At 40.8% G+C, this 21096-nt stretch overlaps 1 protein-coding gene across 4 annotated transcripts in view; it reads left to right on the top strand.

Annotated features, from left to right (window-relative positions):
* The window catches only part of RGS6 (regulator of G protein signaling 6), a 253141-nt gene that overhangs the window by 137792 nt on the left and 94253 nt on the right, over positions 1-21096 (top strand). For all 4 annotated transcript variants that reach the window (XM_088167049.1, XM_088167048.1, XM_088167050.1 and 1 more), the window contains one exon: positions 13840-13939. In XM_088167049.1, the coding sequence (XP_088023175.1) occupies positions 13840-13939 (100 nt within the window). The remainder of the gene's footprint in view (positions 1-13839; positions 13940-21096) is intronic.

Below are 21096 nucleotides of genomic sequence, written 5' to 3'. Positions count from 1 at the left end.
AAAATGGCATCATGTCAGAGCAAGAAACTGCTCGGTTTGTAGAAAACAAGTGGTGAGAGAGGAGAATACCTGAATTGCTCTGAAGAGTTACTGAAGCTTACTGAAAAGCTCATTACTCAATCTGCCTAAAGAATATAATAACTTTTTTGTTTCAGGAGCTGGTCAAAATGAAAAAAGTTGATCAAAGCTAGGTTGTAGCTTAAACATCTTTATCTGCTCTCTGTTAGCAGGTTAAGAACAAAGTCCCCCAGAGGTCTATAATCAAGATGTTTAAATGTGAAACATCTGTTATGATGTTCGTCTAATTAAAGGGACAGACACTAAAAAGAAAAAAAAGTTTTTGCTTATTTATTTGTACCAATCTCCTCTGCTAATAGACAAAGACTAATAGCATCATAAGCTTCACAAATCCAGTAAGCAGAGTGTACAGCAGCACTGAGCTCAGAGCCCAGCCACGTTTTTTGTGCTGCCTGATGCTGAACACAGGCAGCCCAAGTCACTTCTCTTTCCCAGTGACTGATGGTGCAGGGGCTGCACCTTTGGTGCTGCAGGAGTATTTTTTCCACCTGCCATTTGCTGTCACAGCACCATCTTCTACTTCAGAGCTGCAGTCCAGGAAGGAGCATTGTCCACTGCTCACTGGTGTGAGGTGCCACATTTGGCTTTCAGTTTGAAAGGACTCATGGTTACTGTGCTCCTCTCCTTCCCCTGGAAAGGTTTCAGATAGAAGGCTCCTGAGCTGCTTACCTAGTTTTCATGCGTGGAAAAATGAATGAGAGTGAAATGTGGCACCATATTTCAATGCAAACAGCACTTACCCCTGAAGAGCTGCATGTCCTCAAAGCTTTGGACAACTGCACAAATGAAGGAGGGAGGTACTGGAGGTTTAGGGGGAGAATCGAGCAGTTGGATGGAAGATCAAGTCAGGATGGATAAAGGGTACAACAGGTTGCTGAGGAGGAAGGAACATAAAGGAAAAATACTCTGGAGTAAGTTTCTTGAGTTCTTTTGGGTTTTTCTTGCTATTTGAGTTGGAAAAAAAAGTTACAGAAACCCAACCCACTGCTGCAGAACTACATAGTTTTAGTTTAGGGCAGAATTTATGGTTAAAATATATTATTCTTTGTGGGACAAGGAAGCATTAAACAAATTTCTTTGTGTAATGTTTGTTCTTATTAACAAGAATCATTATCATACTTTTCTGTTCTTTTTTTGGTCGACCTGTAGCTATATTGCCACAAAAAATTAGTGCACTGAAACAGGAGTTGCTGGAAAGCATGTTAGATATCTTTTAATTATGAGCTACTTTTGTTGCTTTGTAGTTGAACAGAGAAAAAGCTTGGGAAATAATACCTTAGAGAAAGGAAATTATAGAATTGGGAGACTCTGAATCTGCCTCAATAGTCAATAAATTAACACTTCAGTGACCTTAACTGGTAGGAAGATGATTTTATAACAAAGTGAAACCCCCTTATACTCTTTTGCTAATGATTTACCATGAAACATTAGTGTCAGAGTTGACACTAATAAGAATTAAGAGAATTAGAGGTGCAAGTCAGGCATGCTAACATGTAACTCTTTTGTATCTAAAAGTCAAAGCCATATTTCTGATGAGCCTAAGAGTTTTTATAAAAGCTGGAATGGGAAAACAATTTAAGCATCATAAAACAATGATCCCAGTGTATTTAGAAAACCATTAAATGTATCTCCCATCTATCTGTGAGTAAAATTACTTTCTTTCCATCGTGGAATGAGGAAGGTAAATAATTTTAATGTCATCTCTGATTTATATTATAATTGTAGGTGCTTGAAAGTCATTATTTATGTGTTGTTCTTACTATGTTACTCTGTTTCAGTAATTAAATCCATGTGAAGTACAACCAAATACCACATCTGTCTCTTAGCTGCCATTCTACAATTTTAAAAAATGAACTCTTGTAACATAGTTACATATTCAACAATTCCATCTTTTGGCATCAAGCATTTACATTAAAAAATGTAGTGAAAAAGAAATTCTGGCTAATTACTCTTGTATAGCTGAGATGTATAGGTGTTTAACTTTTTTTTTTCTTTAATCAGACAATGTTCTACAAGCAAAGTGTAGTAGTATAGAAGCCATTCGTTGGGGAAGTAAGGTAGAGTTGAAGTCAAAACTGTGTTGTAGAACAAGCTGTTCCTGCATAATAAAATTTAGTATGTTTATGGTGCTAGATGTTTTCACTCCACACTGTGGAAACAAAACTAATTGAACACAAAATCCATGAAAAAAAATTACATGTGTCATGCAATAGGATTATTTATGATTTGTGTTTTAGAGCAAATGCTTTCAGCATTTGAAAGGAAGAAAATCCACCCATGTGTAGATACAGATATCATGTGACAGTGATATAAAAAAGGGTAAGAGTAGCTGTTTCATATTCTGGAGGCAGCTCCCTCTCCCTCATTTGATGTGCTCACATCTTGGATCAGCCTCCAAGGTGTAGCCACAGGATGCAGTGTCTGCTCGTTTTATTCTGTCCTGTCCTTTCTCAGTGAATAAAACAGCAAGTTGGCATTACAGGGCCAGAGATGGCCTTTTGTGTTGTCTGCTGCCAGGAGAGGCATCCCCGAGGGCCTTGTGTTCTTGCTGGGCAATTCTGTGTTGTGAGTTGTGCCTTCGGTTGTCTCTTACACGGTCCCCTGGAGAGAAGATTGTATCATAAAGTACCAAAAGTAAGCAATACCTTTCTCTGTAGAGTTTCTGACTTCCAGTCCACAGATAGTTCTTCCCTATCCTCCCCTCGAATTAGGAAAAACACTGGTTAGGTGTCAAGAGGTAAAAGTCTTTAAAATGAGTGTCCCTGGCAGAGTTCATTTTTAGCCATTTCTGCTCAAGAAAAGTGCATGAGTATTCCACAGAGCTGGGACACCTCTGATTCTCTTAGGAAAATTTTCAACAAGTAGTGTAAAATAGGGGATTAAAACAGCAGAACCCCCTTTGTGCATTAGCTGCATTATATGCCAGAGTTGAATCAAACAGCAGATTTGAAAATAAATCTGATGAGGCATCATTTTTATTAACTGCCACATGTTTATTACAATGTGTTTTTTGATTTATTATTAGAAGAAGTTTGGAAGGAAAACTTGAGGAGTGGGGAGGTGGAATTTATATCTCTTTTTATATGGAGGAAAATTATTCTTTTTCGAAGGTGTTATATATTTTTTTTGTCTTTAGCAAAATCATTACTAAAAAGTTCAAATCTAACAGTAGTGGAACCACTGAATAAATCATAAAATTGGTGCTGAAGTAAATAACTTCAATAACTAGTCCATGGTGAGGAGTGTAATTGAGTTGTGGCAGAGCTCATAACTACTGTTTGATTTGCAACATTTTCTTTGCCAAAGGGAAAGCACCAGTCAATCTTGGCATAATAAATGGTAGTGCATGGAAATGTTAACGAGTCCTGTACTGGTGATCACATTATGAGAATCATGTGCATTTTTAATGCATGCATTCTACTGAGCAATCTGTGAGGTTTGGGGTTTTTTTCTAGCAATAGCTGCTATCAAAGTCAAGGACCAAAGCACTCGAGTGGCTCAGTTAAAAAACCTCTGTGAGTCCTATGCTATGCAAACTTTCCTATCAGCATAATTTAGCATATTTGAATAAATGAATTGCCAAATGAAGACAACCTTTGTCAGGCAATATCCAATCTGTTGTGATTAATGCTTAGATTTTAAATTATATCTAATATTTTTCATTTTAGTACTGCTCACTAAGACATCAGACGGTGAAGTAGAGTACTTGAAAAATGTTTCTTTGATAATTGCTGGCTGACCAAATGTTATCATGTTGCTAAGAAAATTGGTTTTTTATCCATACTTTGCAGAGTGTTTAGCCATGGTGTGGATGGACAGCAGTGGGACTGCTTTTTGTCTGGAACTCCTTCCCAGAGCTAGTACAGAAAGTCTCACAGTGCTAAACTCTTCAACACTGTTTCCTTGTAGGCTAAACCAAGGTGTTTCCAACACTGGTAATCTTCTATGTAGTTGTGGTCATAAACCAATTTTTTTTTTTGTAGTTGTATTTAAAAGGTATTAAGAAGCAATGTGAAGAAAATACATGAGTTTAGAGATATCAAAAATAATTACATCTAAATTCTTTCACTCTCTGACAAATCTTCTCAAAGCCTCTCCCTCTGTTCTGAAATTTAAAAAAAAAATGCATATTCTTTTGTAGTGGTATCTTTTCATCCTGAGTGGAAACTTTGGTGAGTTTTTCTGTGTCTTTGCCTTTTTTCCCCAATTTTTAAAAAAATTTATTTTTGTGTGTAAAAACAATATTAGAAATAGCAAGGTGACACTATCACAAGGAGAGGAAGAGAAACCAAATACAACCTTTTGATGTTGGTGAATAGGGTTTCTTGTCTTTCCTGTAATTGATAAACTTCTCTGCTTTGCATCTTCAATAGCATTTGGGGGCAAGAGGGATGTAGTTTATCTTTATTGTGGTAGGGCACTTTGCAGTGCAAAGAATTAAATGATGCATGAAATGACCTGTCACACTGTGTTATGTGTCACAGTGTTACATACACAGAGCAATGCTTGAAAAAAAAGGTAGAAAAAGAATTGCTGAAGCCTCACTTTGTTGTTGTTTTGAAGAAAAACATTTGGTTTTGTGAGCAAGGATATATATTCCTGCATAATTGATTTTATCTAAGCCACAGAAGCCTTTCAAAATAGAAAGAAAAGATATGCTCATCAATTCATTAGCAAAGGTAATGATGGAGGTTTGGTGCCAGTGCTACAGCTTCCCTGCAGGGAACAACAGATCCCAACTTTTGTGTCTCGTGCCAGAAATAACTATGAACTATTTCCTGCATGGCTCAAGTATCTTCACTACTGTGGGAGAAGTTATTAAACTTTGCAGAAAGAATAGAAAATAATAGTACACTGCATTTCTTATTAAATAATAATATTCTCAAGTTTGTCCTACTTAGTTTCATCTTATTTTGCCTGCAGTTGATAGTGGTTTGATGAAGCTCTGATTGAATCAAGAAATCCACAGTGTAAAAGTCTTGTCTTATGATTCATATGTCCTCCTTTTCACCACAAATACCTTTCTTCCCTTTCACAACCATGTGGACACAAATCTTCCCCCAGCTGTGGGGTCTAAATCAAAGTGCAAATTCAGACCTTACCATTTAAAGCAGAAAATAGTCACTTTAAATTGGATTGGTTTTTTTGTTTTCTTCCCCTGTATGCAGAATAAGGTCAGGAATGTAGCAGATAATGTTTTCCCCCTTCAACTGCAGAGTTTGCTCCCTGTTAAAGATTTGTTAGTAGGGTAGAAAAATCTATTTTGCTTTTAAAAAGTGAGACCCAGAGAACAGCATAGCCTTCCCTGAGTGTTTGAGGTGATACAATGCTCATCATTATTCAGATATTTAAAGATTAGCAGTAGCAATGCCAAAACCCTGATTGAGCATCTGCCAACTGCATCCCAACTTCTTATCTGCTTAATATTTATGCATCTGCATTTCATTTCAATAAATAATATATTTAATTAATTTCTTCAGAGCAGTTAGGTAACGGTTGCTGCATTTTGTAACAAAAAGGGAAAACACTCATGAAGAACAACTTGTCTTTTTACTTCTGCTCAGCATTGTTTATAGTAATTTTTGCCAGACCCAGGACGGCCTTTTCCACCCTGTTGCATGGCAAGGCTCACTGTGACGTGCCAAGGTGCTGGGAAGAAGGTGGCTGGAGAGCCCTTTCATCTCCTGCCTTGCACTGAAGCACTTGGGATGGGAGGTGGGCAACTCTGTTTCCAGCTCTTCAGTAGGATGATGGGCCTTGAGAATATTGTCCAATTCCCAGCTTTGGAAAGTGTGAATGTGAGTTCATTTGGGGTTGTGGATTTGGTTTGAAGTGATTTGGGTGCAGTTCTATCCAGCTCTTCACTTGGTCAAGATTTGGGGGGCTGCAAGTTCCTGTGTGGTAACAGATTAGTGACCCACCATTGTCTGGTATTTTTCTGTCTGGAAGTGCCTTCTGTTTCATGCTCCAGAGGAAAGTGAGCTTCCTCTTCAAGGACTCTGTTTATAAATCTTCAGTTCAGCATCACATGGAGCAAGAGGTGCTGTTTTCTCATGCCAGGCCAGGCACAGACCACAGTGTAATACTAAGATTCTTATGTGCTGCTTCTAAACTGGATTGAATAACTGTCCTTGAATAGTGTTAAGAATTGGAGACTCAACTCAATTGCTGGAAGTTTCTGCAAGACTTAAGATTTCAGAAGTTTTCTCAATTGTTTTAGAATAAAAAACCCCACAAGGTTCAAGGTAGTTTTGGTCCTACATGAGAATGATTAATTGTGGCCAGAGCTCAAAGTGAAATTCAAGGTGTGGGAGCTAACCCCCAAAAGAAAATCCGGCAAAATCAAAGCTATTGAAACGAAACTTACTTCTGGAATTTGTCAATTCAAGTGGTTTGTGCAGGGTTATTTTGGGTGGCAGCAGAGACACAGATTTATCCTGAGCGTTGCTGAGGTTCAGTTAAGGTGCCCTGCCTGCGGTGGGACAGACAAGAGACCCGAATGTGCAGGTGTGAGTGGGAGCAGGTGTGAGAGGGGCTCTGCCAGGTCTTGTACAGTGTCCAGCCCTGCTGCTGTGGTAGCACGTCTGCTCTGCTCCTCATTCGTCACTGTATGAGCAATCTGGAGACCTGCACAGTTTTACATTCAGTGCAGTGATGCAACAGAAGAGAAAAATCTCTACTGTTTCCATGGCAGCTTGTGCGTCGGGCCCTGGCTGGAGCGAGGCAGCAGGATGCTGTCAGTCCCTGCAGTCAGGGACTTCAGTAAACCACATCAAAGGAAAGCATCTCTACTCCTGTGTTCCCCCAAACACCTCTTGCTGTTAGTATATGAGGACTATGGTACATGTATTACCAGAAGTGCAGCTCTAGATTTCTTTACTTCTTCATATTTCAACCCATGCTGCTGCTTTGTTTTCATTCAGTCTTCTTTTTGCAGATTATCATTGCAGAGCACTTCAGGATTATCCATTCAAATCTTGCTGAGGATGGCATGGTCAGATGCAGTTAGTACTAGGTGACTGGTGACCTGTGAAAAATGGTCTGGGAGGCTCCATTCTGTCACTGGCTGGCAGATACAAACAGCCCAAATGGTGCCAGCACCAGCGCCTTCCCTGAGCACCACTAACAGTGCTGAACAAAAGGAAATAGGGACTAACTTCTTCCTTTTTCCCCCCAAGTGGTGATTCCTTCAATTCAGATCACACACTGAGAAAAGAGTGTGTAGATCATTCCATCCTACAGGTTTCCTGGCTGAAATAATCTTTGCATTTATGTGTTTTTCTGTGCATAGATTTGCATAGTTCATAAGTTACGCAAAAGCCACATGTATTCAATAAATACTGTGTGGCAGAGGTGTTTTTTTTTTTTAAAGTGTGACTTTCTTCACACCTCTGTCACAATTCTGTGGCCACTTGGTTTCCATTGGAGTTTTATTTAAAATTCATATTGTCTTTTCACTAGGTATTTATGATCCTTTCCTACTATTTTAAAAAAGCTTAACACTTCTGTTTATGGAACAAAGTAATTATTTGGTCTAGTAATTATTTGGAGCTAGCCTTAGAAGGTCTCTAATTAGAGCAGCTGTTCTGTCATTGGTGTAAGATCTCTCAAGCTGATTATGTGCATATATGTGGCATCTTTGCCATAAATGTAGAAAGCATAGGGAAAAAATGCACCACTGTTCACAAGACACTTCTGTTATGATGCATAGTGGAACAGAGTCCCAAGCATTTGCTACTGTAACTACAGTAGCACAATCAATAAGCAAGAGTTTATTTTTTATTTTATACAGCTTTCTAACATGCCAAAATAGCTTCCTCTTTTAAGCAATTATAGCCCATGTCGAAATTGAGCTCATCGGGAGTTGTCTGTCAAAATGTTTTTAATGAAAAATTGAGTTTGCATAACACTGACACATTCATGTCTTTTGCTTCTCACTGTTGACACTGATGGGCTAAAAAGCTTGATTTTTGGGGAGGGAGAAAATTGCATTAGTTCAGCTCATTTGGAGAATCTCTGTTTGCTGAATTAATTTGCTATGCTTTGTTTTTCTGCTGAATATTAAACCCTGTTTTCCAACTGTGCATGTAGCGCCTGAGGGGAATAGCTCCAGCTCTCATTTTCCATGACTACTTTCTCTTGTAATGCAGCCCAGGCCTGAGCTGGGGGTGCTGTGCAGAGTTGACTGTGGGCTGTGTTAGGAAAGGTCTGATCACAAAACTGCTGCCTGGTACTTTCCAGACTCTGGTGTTGCACCTCAGCAGCTGAGTAAGTGTCACAGCTTTTCCCTAGGGATTGTTTTGTATAATCCAACTGATGCAGTGAAACCTGCCCTTCCCTGTGAGGACTTCTGAGTAGATGTTCACTTTTGTGAAGCACTAGCTGGATTAGCAGCAGCATGCAATTAATCATGACAAATGCCTTGGTGCTTGTTCTTCACTGGTAGCTTCCCATTCACAATAGAGATACATAAATGCTGAAGCACGTTACTGGTTTCAAGGTGACATTATTAGCTCTGTTTCACCATCCTAATGAAAATCTGAAGATCACAGTTAACACTCCCTGAAACACACTCAAAATTGAGGGATATGTGTGGTATACTCTGCCTTTATCTGAAATTTAAAAAGCAGAGAGAATTCCATCAGGAAGATCACAAGTTCCACCCTTGGCCTGACTTCAGCCTTCACTGGATGTTGGTCAGGTGGGAAGCAGCCAAATGTCCCTGCCAGCTGGCACATCCGTGCTCTGTTGCCATTTGGTTTTCCTGGGACTGTGAAAGGTTGTCAGAGATGGGGACCATATCTTTCATAGCTGTGTGGCAGCTGCTATCTGAGGCATCCCAAGTCCTTGGACATCTTTGAATTAAGTCTCAGCACCCCTGTGTAGTTCAGTGTTATCTCTGTTACACAGGAGGGGAGACTGGGGCAGAAGCAGATGATGCTGATTGCTGAAGGCCACACCACAATTCTCTGGCAGTGCTGCTCTGCCACTTTCCTGTGCTGTCTCAGAGGCAAGGTTGTTCTTTCTCCCTCGAGGGTATCAAAGGGAGCTGTAGAGCCGTTTTTTTCAGCTTTTTCTTCTTGTTTTTTGAGGAGAGTGAAATTGTGTGGACCAGTGAAGCAAGTTGGCTTCAGGCATCTTGTCAAATTAACTTTCCCTGTCTGTGCACGTGTGGGCTGTGTGGCAGGAGTCTGCAGGTGCAGAAGGCACGGGCACACTGCTAGTGTCAGAGGCACTTATGGGAGTAAGAGTTGGCACTGTGAGAAACAGGCTCTTTCAAACTTGTATTTTAATGAAAAGATCAAATGTACTTACAATTATTGTCATCATGCTAGCTGATAACAGAATGATCCCTTGCTCCATGTACCATCCAGCTCCCCTAAAATGCATGAGAGCTGTCATTGGCCAGCTCAGAGAGGACCTTTGCCACTACACAGTGCTCTCTCTGACTCTATACATTTCATGTTGGCACTGATGAGTGATGCTTGGAGACTCTCCAGCCACAGGTTAGCTGGTGACAGGAGGCCCCAAGGGAAGGGTAGCTGCTGTGAGTAATCAGACAGGCACCTGGTACATACTGAAGTATTCAGAAATAGGCAGCAGGAGCTTTCCTGCAGGGTCTGAGGGAATGTGTACATCTAACTCAGGTGCTAGAATATGAAAAGGGCACTGTTTTCCTACTAACTCACAAAATAAAATGGGCCAAATGGGACCATGAGGCCTCTGCCATCATTATGTGTCACTCAGCCACAAGTGAGTGTGTTGAGCCAGGGAGTTCCATTAGCTGCTGGTGGTGTGTAGGTGTGGGGCTGTGGGAGGTGGGAACTGGTAGCTTTTCTTCTCCATGTGTAACTTGCCTTTCCCTCAGCATGTCACCTCCAAGGCCAACCTTGACCAGTTGTATTATGACTTAATTATTCTAATGCATCAACAAATGTAATCTTTTGTTCTGTCCTGCCTCAGAAAAAGGACTTCTCACCTTCCAGTGATAGACATCCTGGCCCTGACAGAAACTGAAGGTCTTCTCCTTTGTGCCTTCAGCCTCCTTAGGCCAGCAAAAGTGCTGATAGTGGAAAAGAAGGTCTAATGAATACTAGCATTAAATTCCCATCACATTCTGTGTAGCAGAATACACTGGTAACCTCTTATAAACTACCTGCAATAGTTTGTTTCCACTAATGCGTTCCTGAAGCCAGAAGCCCTTTAAAATGCATTGAGAGTGGGAAAATGAGGAATAAAAACACCCTGGATAAATGTAGGGAGCAGACTTGTCAGCAACCAGTCAGGAGGAAAAGCAGATCTAGTTTGTTAGGCATACATTACAGTGTGCAGCTAACAGTGACAGCAGATACATGAATTCCTCTGGCTTTCTTGGGGAGATACTGACCCAGAATCCACTTGAAGGGAAGAAGAACAATTCCCTTTACAAAATCAGACTAGATAGAAATGGCAATGACCCCCATCATAGGAAAAACCAAAAAAAGCATTGCTCATTCTTACCTTGACTTTTGGTGGGCAGAAGTTGGTTCACTGAAGCTTGCCCATTTAGGAGAGATAAATGAGGAATGCTTTTTTGAACCTTTTTCTGCCTCCTGGACTGATGAAATGAGCTGTCCAAAGACTCTCATTCCCTGTCTGCAGAGAGGGAAGCCTAAAGGGTATTTAATGACATGCAGAAGATGAAGGGAGAGTCATTAGCACTCGAGTGTCTAGGTAACTCTCTTAGAAGTTAAGACTAAAAGCTTTAATGAAAGTGACCTTCACACTTCATGTTCCCTCTTTTACTTTTCTCCATGCTTGAAGCTCTAATGATCACTTTTTTTCTGCTTTGTTACTGTAGCACTTATTTTGGGAAATATTTCCATAGCTCAGCAGGAATTTGGATGCAGGGTGGTAATATCTGCAAGCATTGGGTGGGTGCAAAACAAAGGCTGGTGTAAAGGGTCAGATTTTCTCCTTGTAGGGAACTGAACAAAACCTGGAAACATTGCTAGATACAGGTTTTTAATATTTTGATTATAACTTTAAGAAAGGATAAAATTATCATCAAATATTTGAGTATGCCATGCTGTTCTCTTCGAGCAGGGCAGAAATTTGCTGGCGAGCACAAGAAAGTGTGTTGGGAATGGAAAGAGTATGTACAACGAGAGATTTGCAGTCCTGTGGGCTCTTGGGCAGCAGACTGAAAATTCTGGGCATGCTGTAGGAGGATGATGTGTATTTATGTCTGGATGAGATGAGAGCACAGGAGAGAACGGAGGTGTGGCATGTGAGTAGAAAGGAAAGGAGAAAAGAAATGTCCAACAATTTGAAATAAGGAGATCAGTAAGTGCCAGTAGTGTAGTCAGGCTAGAAGATGAGCAAAAAGGAGCCTTTTGCAAAGCAGCTATATCTAGGGTAGCTTTGTTTATTTTTTATTTAAAAATGCAGTTGGTATTTGTAATTGTAACTGAAACTGAAATTAATGTCCCATTTGAGACACCAGTGCCTGCTTGATTGAAACCAGGAATAGTTTATGTGAAAACAATATATCTTTCTTTTACGATAATTAAAGTTTTATTTTGCTTGAAATTGAACTTTCTTGTAGTGTAAATTACATCAATCATGCTGGTGTTCCTTTAGCTTATAGCGAGCAAAAGAGTAAAAAATTTATTTTCCTGCATTGAAGTGTGAATTGAATGAAGTGTAAGACTCAGAATGGAGTCAGGCTCTCTTCAGTGGTGCCAAGCAATAGGATCAGAGGCAATAGGCAGAACCTGTTGCACAGGGAGTTCCACCTGAACATGAAGAAAAGTGCTTTTACTGTGCAGGTGACTGAGCACTGGAACAGGTTACCCAGAGAGGTTGTGGAGTCTCTCCCACTGGAGATATTCAAGAGTCTGGATGCAATCCTGTGCCATGTGCTCTAGGATGACCCTGCTTGAGCAGGGAGGTTGGACCAGATGACCCACAGTGGTCCCTTTTGGCCTGACCCGTTCTGAGATTTTGTGACTCTTGGTCCATGCTTTGCAGGCATCTGAGCTGCCCTGTGGCCCATAGGTCTGATGTTGGACTGCTGTAGCCTTGTAGGGCCGGGTTGATAACAAGTGATGCTGTCAGGCTCCTCTCAACAAAATGAAATGCTTTTTGTCCACTCTTTAGCAGAGCAGTTACCTCACCAGGTATCAGAGATGAACAGTTACTTCTCCAGATATCCACAGACTGGAAAAAAAATCCAATGCTTTGATCAGCAAACAACTTTGCATAAGGCTCTGCAAAAAGGGAAAAGTGGTATTAATTTTCATAGTGATGCTTTTGTGGGGAAAGTGTCGTTATTCTATCACAAATTAACTGTCTAAGTACCCAAAACTCATGAAATATATTGTAAATGTCAGGATATTTTCATCTTTGTGATTTTATTCCCACTGAGAATTTGTTCAGGATGTGTTAAATTGAAGGTAATATATAAACAAGGTGTGAACAGTTCAGTTAAGTGGTAACCTGAGGTTAAAAACACAGCGATCAAATTCAGTGCCTGAAGTTGGCAGGGAGATTGTCTTACCGCCTCGGGAAGACTTGAAATTTAACTTGTTTTGAAATGTAGGTGTTAAATCTGTGAAAAAAAAACTCACTTGAGTATGTAAATGAAGTGGCTTCCCAGAGATGAAGAGAGCATGTGGAGCTCTTAGGCTGCCTTTAGGAGAGAGAAGGGCCACGCTCCCGTCATGTAACCTCTCTGCTGTGGTTCTGTTTTGTAGCATCTGTGAGGAGGCAATGTTCAGGTACAATCAGGGCTGTGCTCCCTGCCTGGCTGCCCTCTGCCACCTGTCACCAACAGCGGGGGGGGCTGCACTGTTGCCTGCTTGAGTTAACAGAGACAACAGCTTTGGGTTTATTTTTGTTGGGCTTCTGAGACCTTATTAGCTTGAAGGGAGTTTTTGGAGATACTGTATTTCTGCACTGTGCTTATGTTCAGCTTTTTGTTCTCCCTGGCATTGCCTTCAAGTAAATGCATGGCAAAGTAGCCTTAAAAGGACAAAAATCCCTTCCCATTTCAGAGTAAGCCAAGAGGAGGATTAGGCTCCTTCCCCTGGTAATTGTATCCTCTGATTGCCTTGGCTTTGAAGATGATTGTGTATCTTTCTGTATGTGATAGATTATGTGTGTGCCTGTGAACTAAAAGGGAGCTTGGCTTTGAAAATCCAACGAGTTTTCTTCTATAATAATTTTATTTTTGGTTGTTTACTTTGTGCGCTGACCATGGGACACGTAGCATTCTAGCCAACAAAACGAGGCAGGGGTAGTCCTCCTGCAGCTGTTCCATTGTAGACTCTTCTCAAGCCATAGGAGGTTGGTGACTGCCTGGGACCCTTTAGAAAATGAAAGCTCTCCCAAGGTTACAGTATTGAGGATTCAAGTGAATGTGGGAGCCAAGAGGAAAGTGGACTGGATGTTAACCTCCTTAAACTGGTTGAAGTACAATCCAGTTCATCTATGGAGCAAATACCACCTTTCTATCACCCCTGGTCAGCAAAAGAAGTACATTTGCAGTTGGATTGTCAGTATCCAACCATTGTCTTCAAAGCTAGTCTATGTTGTCTCATGGTTTGTAATCTTAGGGTTTAAATTTCAGCAGGGAGTAGTGTCTCTACCTCTGCTTTCATGCATTAATACACATGGTATATTTGAAACCCATTCCACCAGGGGCTAGAGGGCTCCAAAGCACTCGTGGTGTGTCAGTGTTAAAGCATAAACCACAAAATCTTTCCTTTCTTTTGACAGATTGAAGACATCGTTACAAGAATGCAAGATGACAAAACCGGTGGAGTTCCCATCCGCACTGTCAAGAGCTTTCTGTCCAAAATCCCCAGCGTGGTCACCGGTAAGAACTGCAGCTGGAAGAGAAACAAATGTGAGCTGGTACTTGCTAGCTCTAAACAAACATACTAAAGCCACAAAGAAGGAGAAAAAATGCCCCCTTCTCCTCAATTTTTTTCCTATATGTTTTTCTGTTACAGGCTGAAGTACTGAACAAAGATTCCTTAGTTCTGTTTTAGTAAACAAGCATGCATATTTCTTTGGGGTGAGTTATTAAAAAATGTTACATAGTTTTTGTGGCTACCAGAATATCACCAGTCAGTCATTCCCTATGACAGGGGTAAGACAATCTTAGGTAAGAGGTCTGGAAAGAAATTTGAAATTGTTTCCTCACTCATACCCAAATACTCTTACTGGACTTTGATTACAGGCAGAGGAATGTGAAATACCTTTTATGCATGTGTGCTGCTTTGTTAAAGCTCTGTGTACAAAAGTGTGGATGGTGCAGAAACGGGGAGTCAAAGTCAATTCTCTGTGTACTTCCAGACAGAGTATCTTCCAATGCAACAAAGACCTCTGCCACTGATAGATGATGAGTTTATTCAGGGTGATGTAAATTGCATGGAGGATTTATAGTTGGGTTTCTGATACCTGTTTTCACTGATTCGATAGTAGTGTTCCTCAAGGTTCCTGGGGAAAATAACCTCTTATCTGATTTGAAAACTCATTCCATAAGCTCAAGTCTGCAGTGCATAGACTGGAAGATCAATTCAGCTAAAAGAGGTTTCTGATACTCTGGTTAAAATTCATAACATTAAAAAGGTAATTGATCTAGTCATGCATGTTACTCAAAAGGAAATAGGAGTCCTCACAGCATTTTTAAACCATGGTTAGCAGCTCTCTGGCATGATGGAAACTGCTCCCTTGCACTCAGTTCTGGAACAGCAGCTGCAATTGCATCGTCTTGAAGTGGCTGGTTTTCACAATACAGGGAATTGTGAAAAGATGAAGTTAAATAAGAACAAAACCTCTCTCCAAAGCCCATAGAGATTCTCATATTTGGTGGGGAACAAGTTCAGTACAATTCCCTTCAGGTGATTTGAAGGCAGCTCCGTTGTGATGCATGGACAGTTCATGAAGCCTCTGAGTTTGAAAAGTATGGGAAAATAACAGCCCAGTGGAGAGCCCAAAGTTTTCTCCATTTGTTATTTTCCCTTTCATATGTATAGACCTACCTATTTATAGACCAAAACCAAAAGAAATGTATGTATATTATCAGTGATTGATTGTGATAGATTTATGAAGAGGCAAGAGCACCTACATTTGAAGGGAAGCTGAGGACACTGGATTTGCTCAGTCTGGGGAAGGAAAAGCTGAAGGGGATGAGAAGCTACAAAGGCAGGGTCAGATCCTCTTTTTGGAGTGCTTGTTGAAAGCACCAAAGACAATCTACACAAGTTGCAGGGAAAGAAATCCCAACTAGATTTACATATAAGAAGAAAGTTGTTTATGGTCAGAGCAGGTGAGCATGAGCCCAGTGTCCTGGAGGAGCTGTGGAACCAGTGGTTTGCAGCTGTTCAGAATCCCCTGGACCCAACTGAACTGAGCAGTCTGACCTAACCGTGCATTTGGCCTTGCTTTGTGTGAAGGTTGGAGTAGAAAACCTTCAGAGAATCCTTCCAACCTGCATTACTCTCACAGTCAGTGGATAGTGAGTTTTAGCACTTGTCTAATTCCACACAATGTCATGAACACAGGAGAACTTGTATTTTCAAAAACTTTGTACCTCCTCTTGGGATGAGCTCAATTCTAGACCATGGCATTCTCACACACTTTTTATTCCTACTTGAAAAATGGAACAGCAGTGCTGAGATGTGATTTACTTGGTAGGCTCACAGTGACTGTGATTTACAGGGATTTATTTTTGCTTGACACTTCTATTGTAATTGCTTCTCACAGGAGAAATATAAAATCTTAAAGGAAAAGAAGTATTACAGGAGAGCCTTGGTGCTCCAAACAGGCAGCTCTGTTTATAGTACAGCAAAGTGGGTGTTTGATTTAAAGTTTGAATACCAGAGAAAGAACTGCTCGTCTCTGTTTTGCTTTCATCTGTCCTGATGCCTTAGGTGTGAATGAGGTATTGGGTAACACAAGAAGAAGAAACTCTGGGGAGTTATCAATAATGGTCTTCTCTTGGCAACAGAAATCTGGGAAAAAAGATGAAAAAACATTTTTTGAATGTATGATGAGTGTGTGCAGGGATGCTGTGCCAAAGACAGATTTCAATCTGCTCTGGAAGTAGATTTGTGTATCTCCTTCTCAGTCTCTTGGCTCGAAGTAGGTCAGTCAAAGGAGGACACATCACACCATTATCTTCTTGGTTAGGTCTTCACTTTTACCAGCAAGCCATAGAGAATAAAAGTGGGATGGGACCAGTCTCTATGGCACCTGTGTGCATGTGTCAGACATTGTCCAATGTTCAGTTCAGAGTATGGAATATGGGAAAAAATGCCTGAGGGCAGGTTTTGAGTTGTGCTGTGATCCGTGCCCAGAATGAGTTTTCAAGCCAATGCACGTAATGGCAGCTGCTGCAATAAATGAAGTTGCATGTTTCTCTTCTAGTGAGAAAAAATTTTCTCAGTAAAATATAGATGAATTGTTAATTCTATTTTCCCAGTCATCAGACTCTTGTAGGAACATCTCATTATACTAACCAGCAAAAAAACGGGCTTTCTCATCTTCTTTTCAATTTTCATGTAATTGCATCTTAAAACTAACTTCATTTTTGGTAGGAGGACCAAACACATGTACTTTTTTTCTCCCACTGGTTCAGACTTGGTTTTATAAAACATTGCCAAAACAAGTCAGAAAGAAGTCAGTGCTGCAACAGCACAGCTTTCCAGTACAAAAAACCTCCTTCACGCTTCCAAGTTTGCCCCACATTCTCAACCTCATTGCAGATTCTCCTGTTTTGTGCACTGTCTGATCCTTTGTATCAGCATCTTTGCTACCACAATCCAAGGGAGACATGCAGTCTAAAATCTTTGCACTAGTCTGCCCTCCTCCCGAGACGTTTTGTTAGAGCTTCATTCTGATCCATAGCCCCTGACTTGAAGCGTGGCTGTCTCCACAGCTCCATTTTGAATGGTACCTGCTCCTCCAGCAGCAGTGCCATGGCCAGTCCCTTGCTCCTGCACTGCTCCTGACCCTCACCCCAGCACTCTCTTGCCTTCCTGCTCTGCTCCCAGCACTGCCTCCGTGGCTGTGGTGAGTTCATGTCCTGGCTGTCCTGCCTTGGATTGAGTGCTGCCATGCAAGCTTGGAGCACACAGCCCTGACAGTGCATTTCACTCCTGTCCTGCCATGTCTGTCTTATATAAGCCCTGGACCTCTCTCAGTAGGAAGTGCCAGTTTCACTGAAATATGCCAGATGGCCTGTTGCTACTTGAGACTCATGAGCTAAACCAAGTTTAAACTGCTGTGTGTTTCTGTCTGAAGAAGCCAGCATGTGTCTTGGCAAGTGCCCATGGAGTTGTCCCAGAACACATCAGAATGTCACTTACTCAAAGAAAATGCATTTGGCTGGAGTATGGAAATCCCACGGTGTTGTGAAAGAAAGACTTTATTATTGAAAATGTTCCCTGATGATGTAGTTCAAAACAGACAAGTTCTGCTGGAGAACTTTATACATCCATTGAGAAATTGGCTCCCTTGGGGCCAGTCTGAGAGTGTTTGTTGCATTTTCCCTTCAGGGGAGCTCAAGCACATCTCTCACCCAGGTACAGCAGCCACAGGCCCAAGGGAGAAATAAGTTCCTCATGTCCAGAGATTGAAAGGCCCCTGTTCAGGTGAACTGTACAAAAAAAAAAGATTGCTGTGGCATGGAGAGCAGGCCAAGGACTGGCAGTGGTGGCAAGAGCCAGCACCCATCACCTGGCAGAGCCCTAGGAGCAGGCTGCAAGGCTGGGTGCTTGGCCAGAATGTTTGCTTTCTTAATGCTTCTTTTCAGGGGTAGAACTTGCCTTGGTGCCTTGTGGAAACTACTGTCATTGAGACCAAAGCCTCCATGAGCTGTCTAGCAATAGATTGGCTTCCCCAATCTATCCAGCTGCCTGCATCACCTTAATGCAGGGCTTTCACTGCAGGACTGAGTCTGATAGAGATTTCCCTCAGCATTTGGGTAGTTTTGTTTTAGATATTTTGTCTTTCTTCTGTAGTTCTGCTTTGAAAAAAGGATACTTGAAATGTGATACTGACTCTGCTTCAGGCAGTTAATAGATGAAGATAGTCCCAAATCTAAATCAAGTTTAATCTTCTGCTAAGCATGAATTAGTCTATTTAGTTAAAACAAGCAAACAAAAAGCCACTAAGAGACAAAAAAACAAAATTTCCAAAATTTGAATCAATATCCAAACTAATACTGGATGTTTACAGATTTGTGAAGGGTATAGAATTGACATATGATTGTATGTGCCTACTGTATAATTTTTGAAGGTTCTTCACATTTCTAAAGAGCAGATACTGTACAGTAAATTCAATAGTTTAGCAATTGCTTGGTGGAATTGCTGGCTTGCCAAATACTGGTTGGGCATACAAATCCATTTATTTCTCATAAAAAAATCAATTGTTCTGAGCAAATTGCATTTAAACTAATTCAAGTCAAGGCTGGGCTTCTTCATAACAAGTTACATTTCCTTCTTTTATGCATCTCTTCAAATTGTACCCAGTGGAAATGTAATCCCTCCATCCCTCAATAAGAAGTCTAGTATTTCAAAGCTGCCCCGAATCACACAGCATTAGACATGTCAGCAATTACATGAGTAGCACATGTCTTGCAATTATTTTTTTTCCTGTAGCTTTCTCTTAAGCTCTCTACTTGCATTCCAGGAGACAAATTAACCCAGTTAAGGAGTCAAATTCTTATGCTGTCTTCATCCTCAGCTCCCTCCTCCCTCCCTTTTTCTCCTTAATTGCATCCAGCTTCCTACCTTTCAAATGGTGAGAAGGATGAGGGAGGAGAAGATGAATATCTACTCCCTGAATTGCAGCAATTTTGTGCCTGTTGTAAAGATGCAAAGCAACACCTTGTGAAGCAAAAGCTTAAAGGATTTGATTTCAGAGGACAAGGGGATAGCAGATTAATCAAATAGGATGTGGTCGTCAAAGAAATGAGAAAGCAATCAGAAGTAACATTGTAAACAGTGGATATTCCGTATATCTCTCTGTGCATCTGCACGTGTGTACACCTAAATGTAAATAGGGTGCAAGTTTTGTTAAGAATAAGCCTAAGAGCGTTGCATGCTAGAAATAACCACGGACAGGTTTGTGCGTTTGCAGCTGCTGTGCAGAGCAAGTGTTTGTGTATCACTGCCCTCTGCTGCAGCCAAGCTACAGCTCAGCTCACATCGTGCAGCTGCTCACCTTCCTCACCTTCCTCACCTGGGCTGTGTGTGTACTGTGCTATCCCAGCTCGGGGGAGTGCACGTGGTGTGTTTGGTGTCCTGCTCGTTCCATAGCAATAGCAGTGATCCTTCTGTGGCATAAACCCAGCCCAAATATTGGGGTATGTGTGACTTGACAGCTACTGTGGTCTTGGAGAGGAAGGATGGATTTCATAGCTGGCTGTTGATGCTACTTCCATGTGTGTCATTCATAATTCTCCATCCTCTTCAGGACTGCTCATCTCCAAAAAAGCATCCTTGTACATCACATGAAGCTTACATATCCCATAAAAATGTGTGCATGCACATGGGATAAATCCTAAATTATTAAATAAAATTAACCATCACTTAAAATTACCAAAATTGGACACTCTTCATAACTATGTTCTTTCATATGACAGCACTTGAAAGTAGTCGCACCTGAGATGAAAAATACTGGAGGAAGTGCACATCACAGCAGGGGGTACATTAAAATTTGGCTTAGGCTGCTGAAACACTTACAAAACCCATGCTGAGGCTTTAGTATTATTTCAGTCAATAAAAAGGTTTCTTAAAGGCTAAAGCCCAGAATATTATGAGAAGTTTAACTTCCACGCATTAGAATTATGAAGGTCCTTCCTGGTCCTGCTCATCTTTGCTGTATTTGAACCTCTGCATCTGTCACATGAAGCTATGATAAATCAAAAACTTATATAATTATGCTGCATGGATATTCCTGTGGCCAAGGAAACTACAATGAAAAATGGCCCAAATCACTAAAGTTTTATCTTTATGCAGTGACTTGTCTGCTTTTTCTGGACATCAGAGATGATGTCAGAAGGGAAAGTAAACCCAAGACAACCTTCCAGCCATGTGGGCAGAAATTAGAACACAAAATTACAGTTTTTCTTATTGTCAAACATGATTATAAGAATTGCTAGACTGGAAAGCAACAAATGAGAGCTATGAGCCTGAAACAAAGCAGATCTAGTAAAAATTGCTTGGTATTTTTTCCCGACCAAAATTTGCTTTTAGGCCTTTTGAGTCTTTCAGTTGAGACTAAAAGCTGGAATAGAGACAGATTGCATGACAAATTACCTGTTGAATTCCAGTATTTGTAGCTGAATTATCAATTCATCTAATAGCAAAAAATATTAGATATTAAGAAGGGTCCTGTTGCCAACTGAGTTTTATTGTGAAACACAGCATTTAGTTGATGGAATATTGTGGCTAATGAATAAAGCATTAAAAAGAAAAGTCAACAATATTTCAATGCCTGTAGAAATACTTAGGGATGAATGATTAATGCTTTTCTGCATTCATCTCATCTTCAAAAGCACAGCTTTATTACAGAAGGTTGTTTCCAGATATGAATGACACAGCAGAAGAGCAGAGATTAATTATAAGAACTGTGTGGCTTTGTTTTCTGGATGGGATCATTGAACAGGCTGCACTCAAGCTGCAATACTTCACCTCTCCTGTCTTCATAGCGACCTGGGAATTGTGTGGTGAAGGATCTACCAACACAGTCTTGGTTTTTCACACTTCTGGCTTTGTTCCTGCCCTTCCTTCAGCATTGCTGAGGGCTGCAAAGCCTCAGATTGACACCAGAGCAGCTTTGTTCCTGCTGTGCCCGAGAAGCCACATGCCCCCTGAGGAACATGCCAGTTTTACTTTTCAGGTAGTGCAAAATCAAATGTAAAAGCACAATGATAATCAATAGCAACGTGAAGGCACGAAGTTTTGAGTGTCGATTGACAGCCATTACTTTGAATCTGTTGCTTTAATTCAATGCCATTCT

This window comes from Sturnus vulgaris, chromosome 6, assembly GCF_052056855.1.
Source record: "Sturnus vulgaris isolate bStuVul1 chromosome 6, bStuVul1.hap1, whole genome shotgun sequence".
NCBI lineage: Eukaryota > Metazoa > Chordata > Aves > Passeriformes > Sturnidae > Sturnus > Sturnus vulgaris.
The sequence above is the reverse complement of the archived record's forward strand: the minus strand, read 5'-3'. Positions and strand labels throughout refer to the sequence as shown.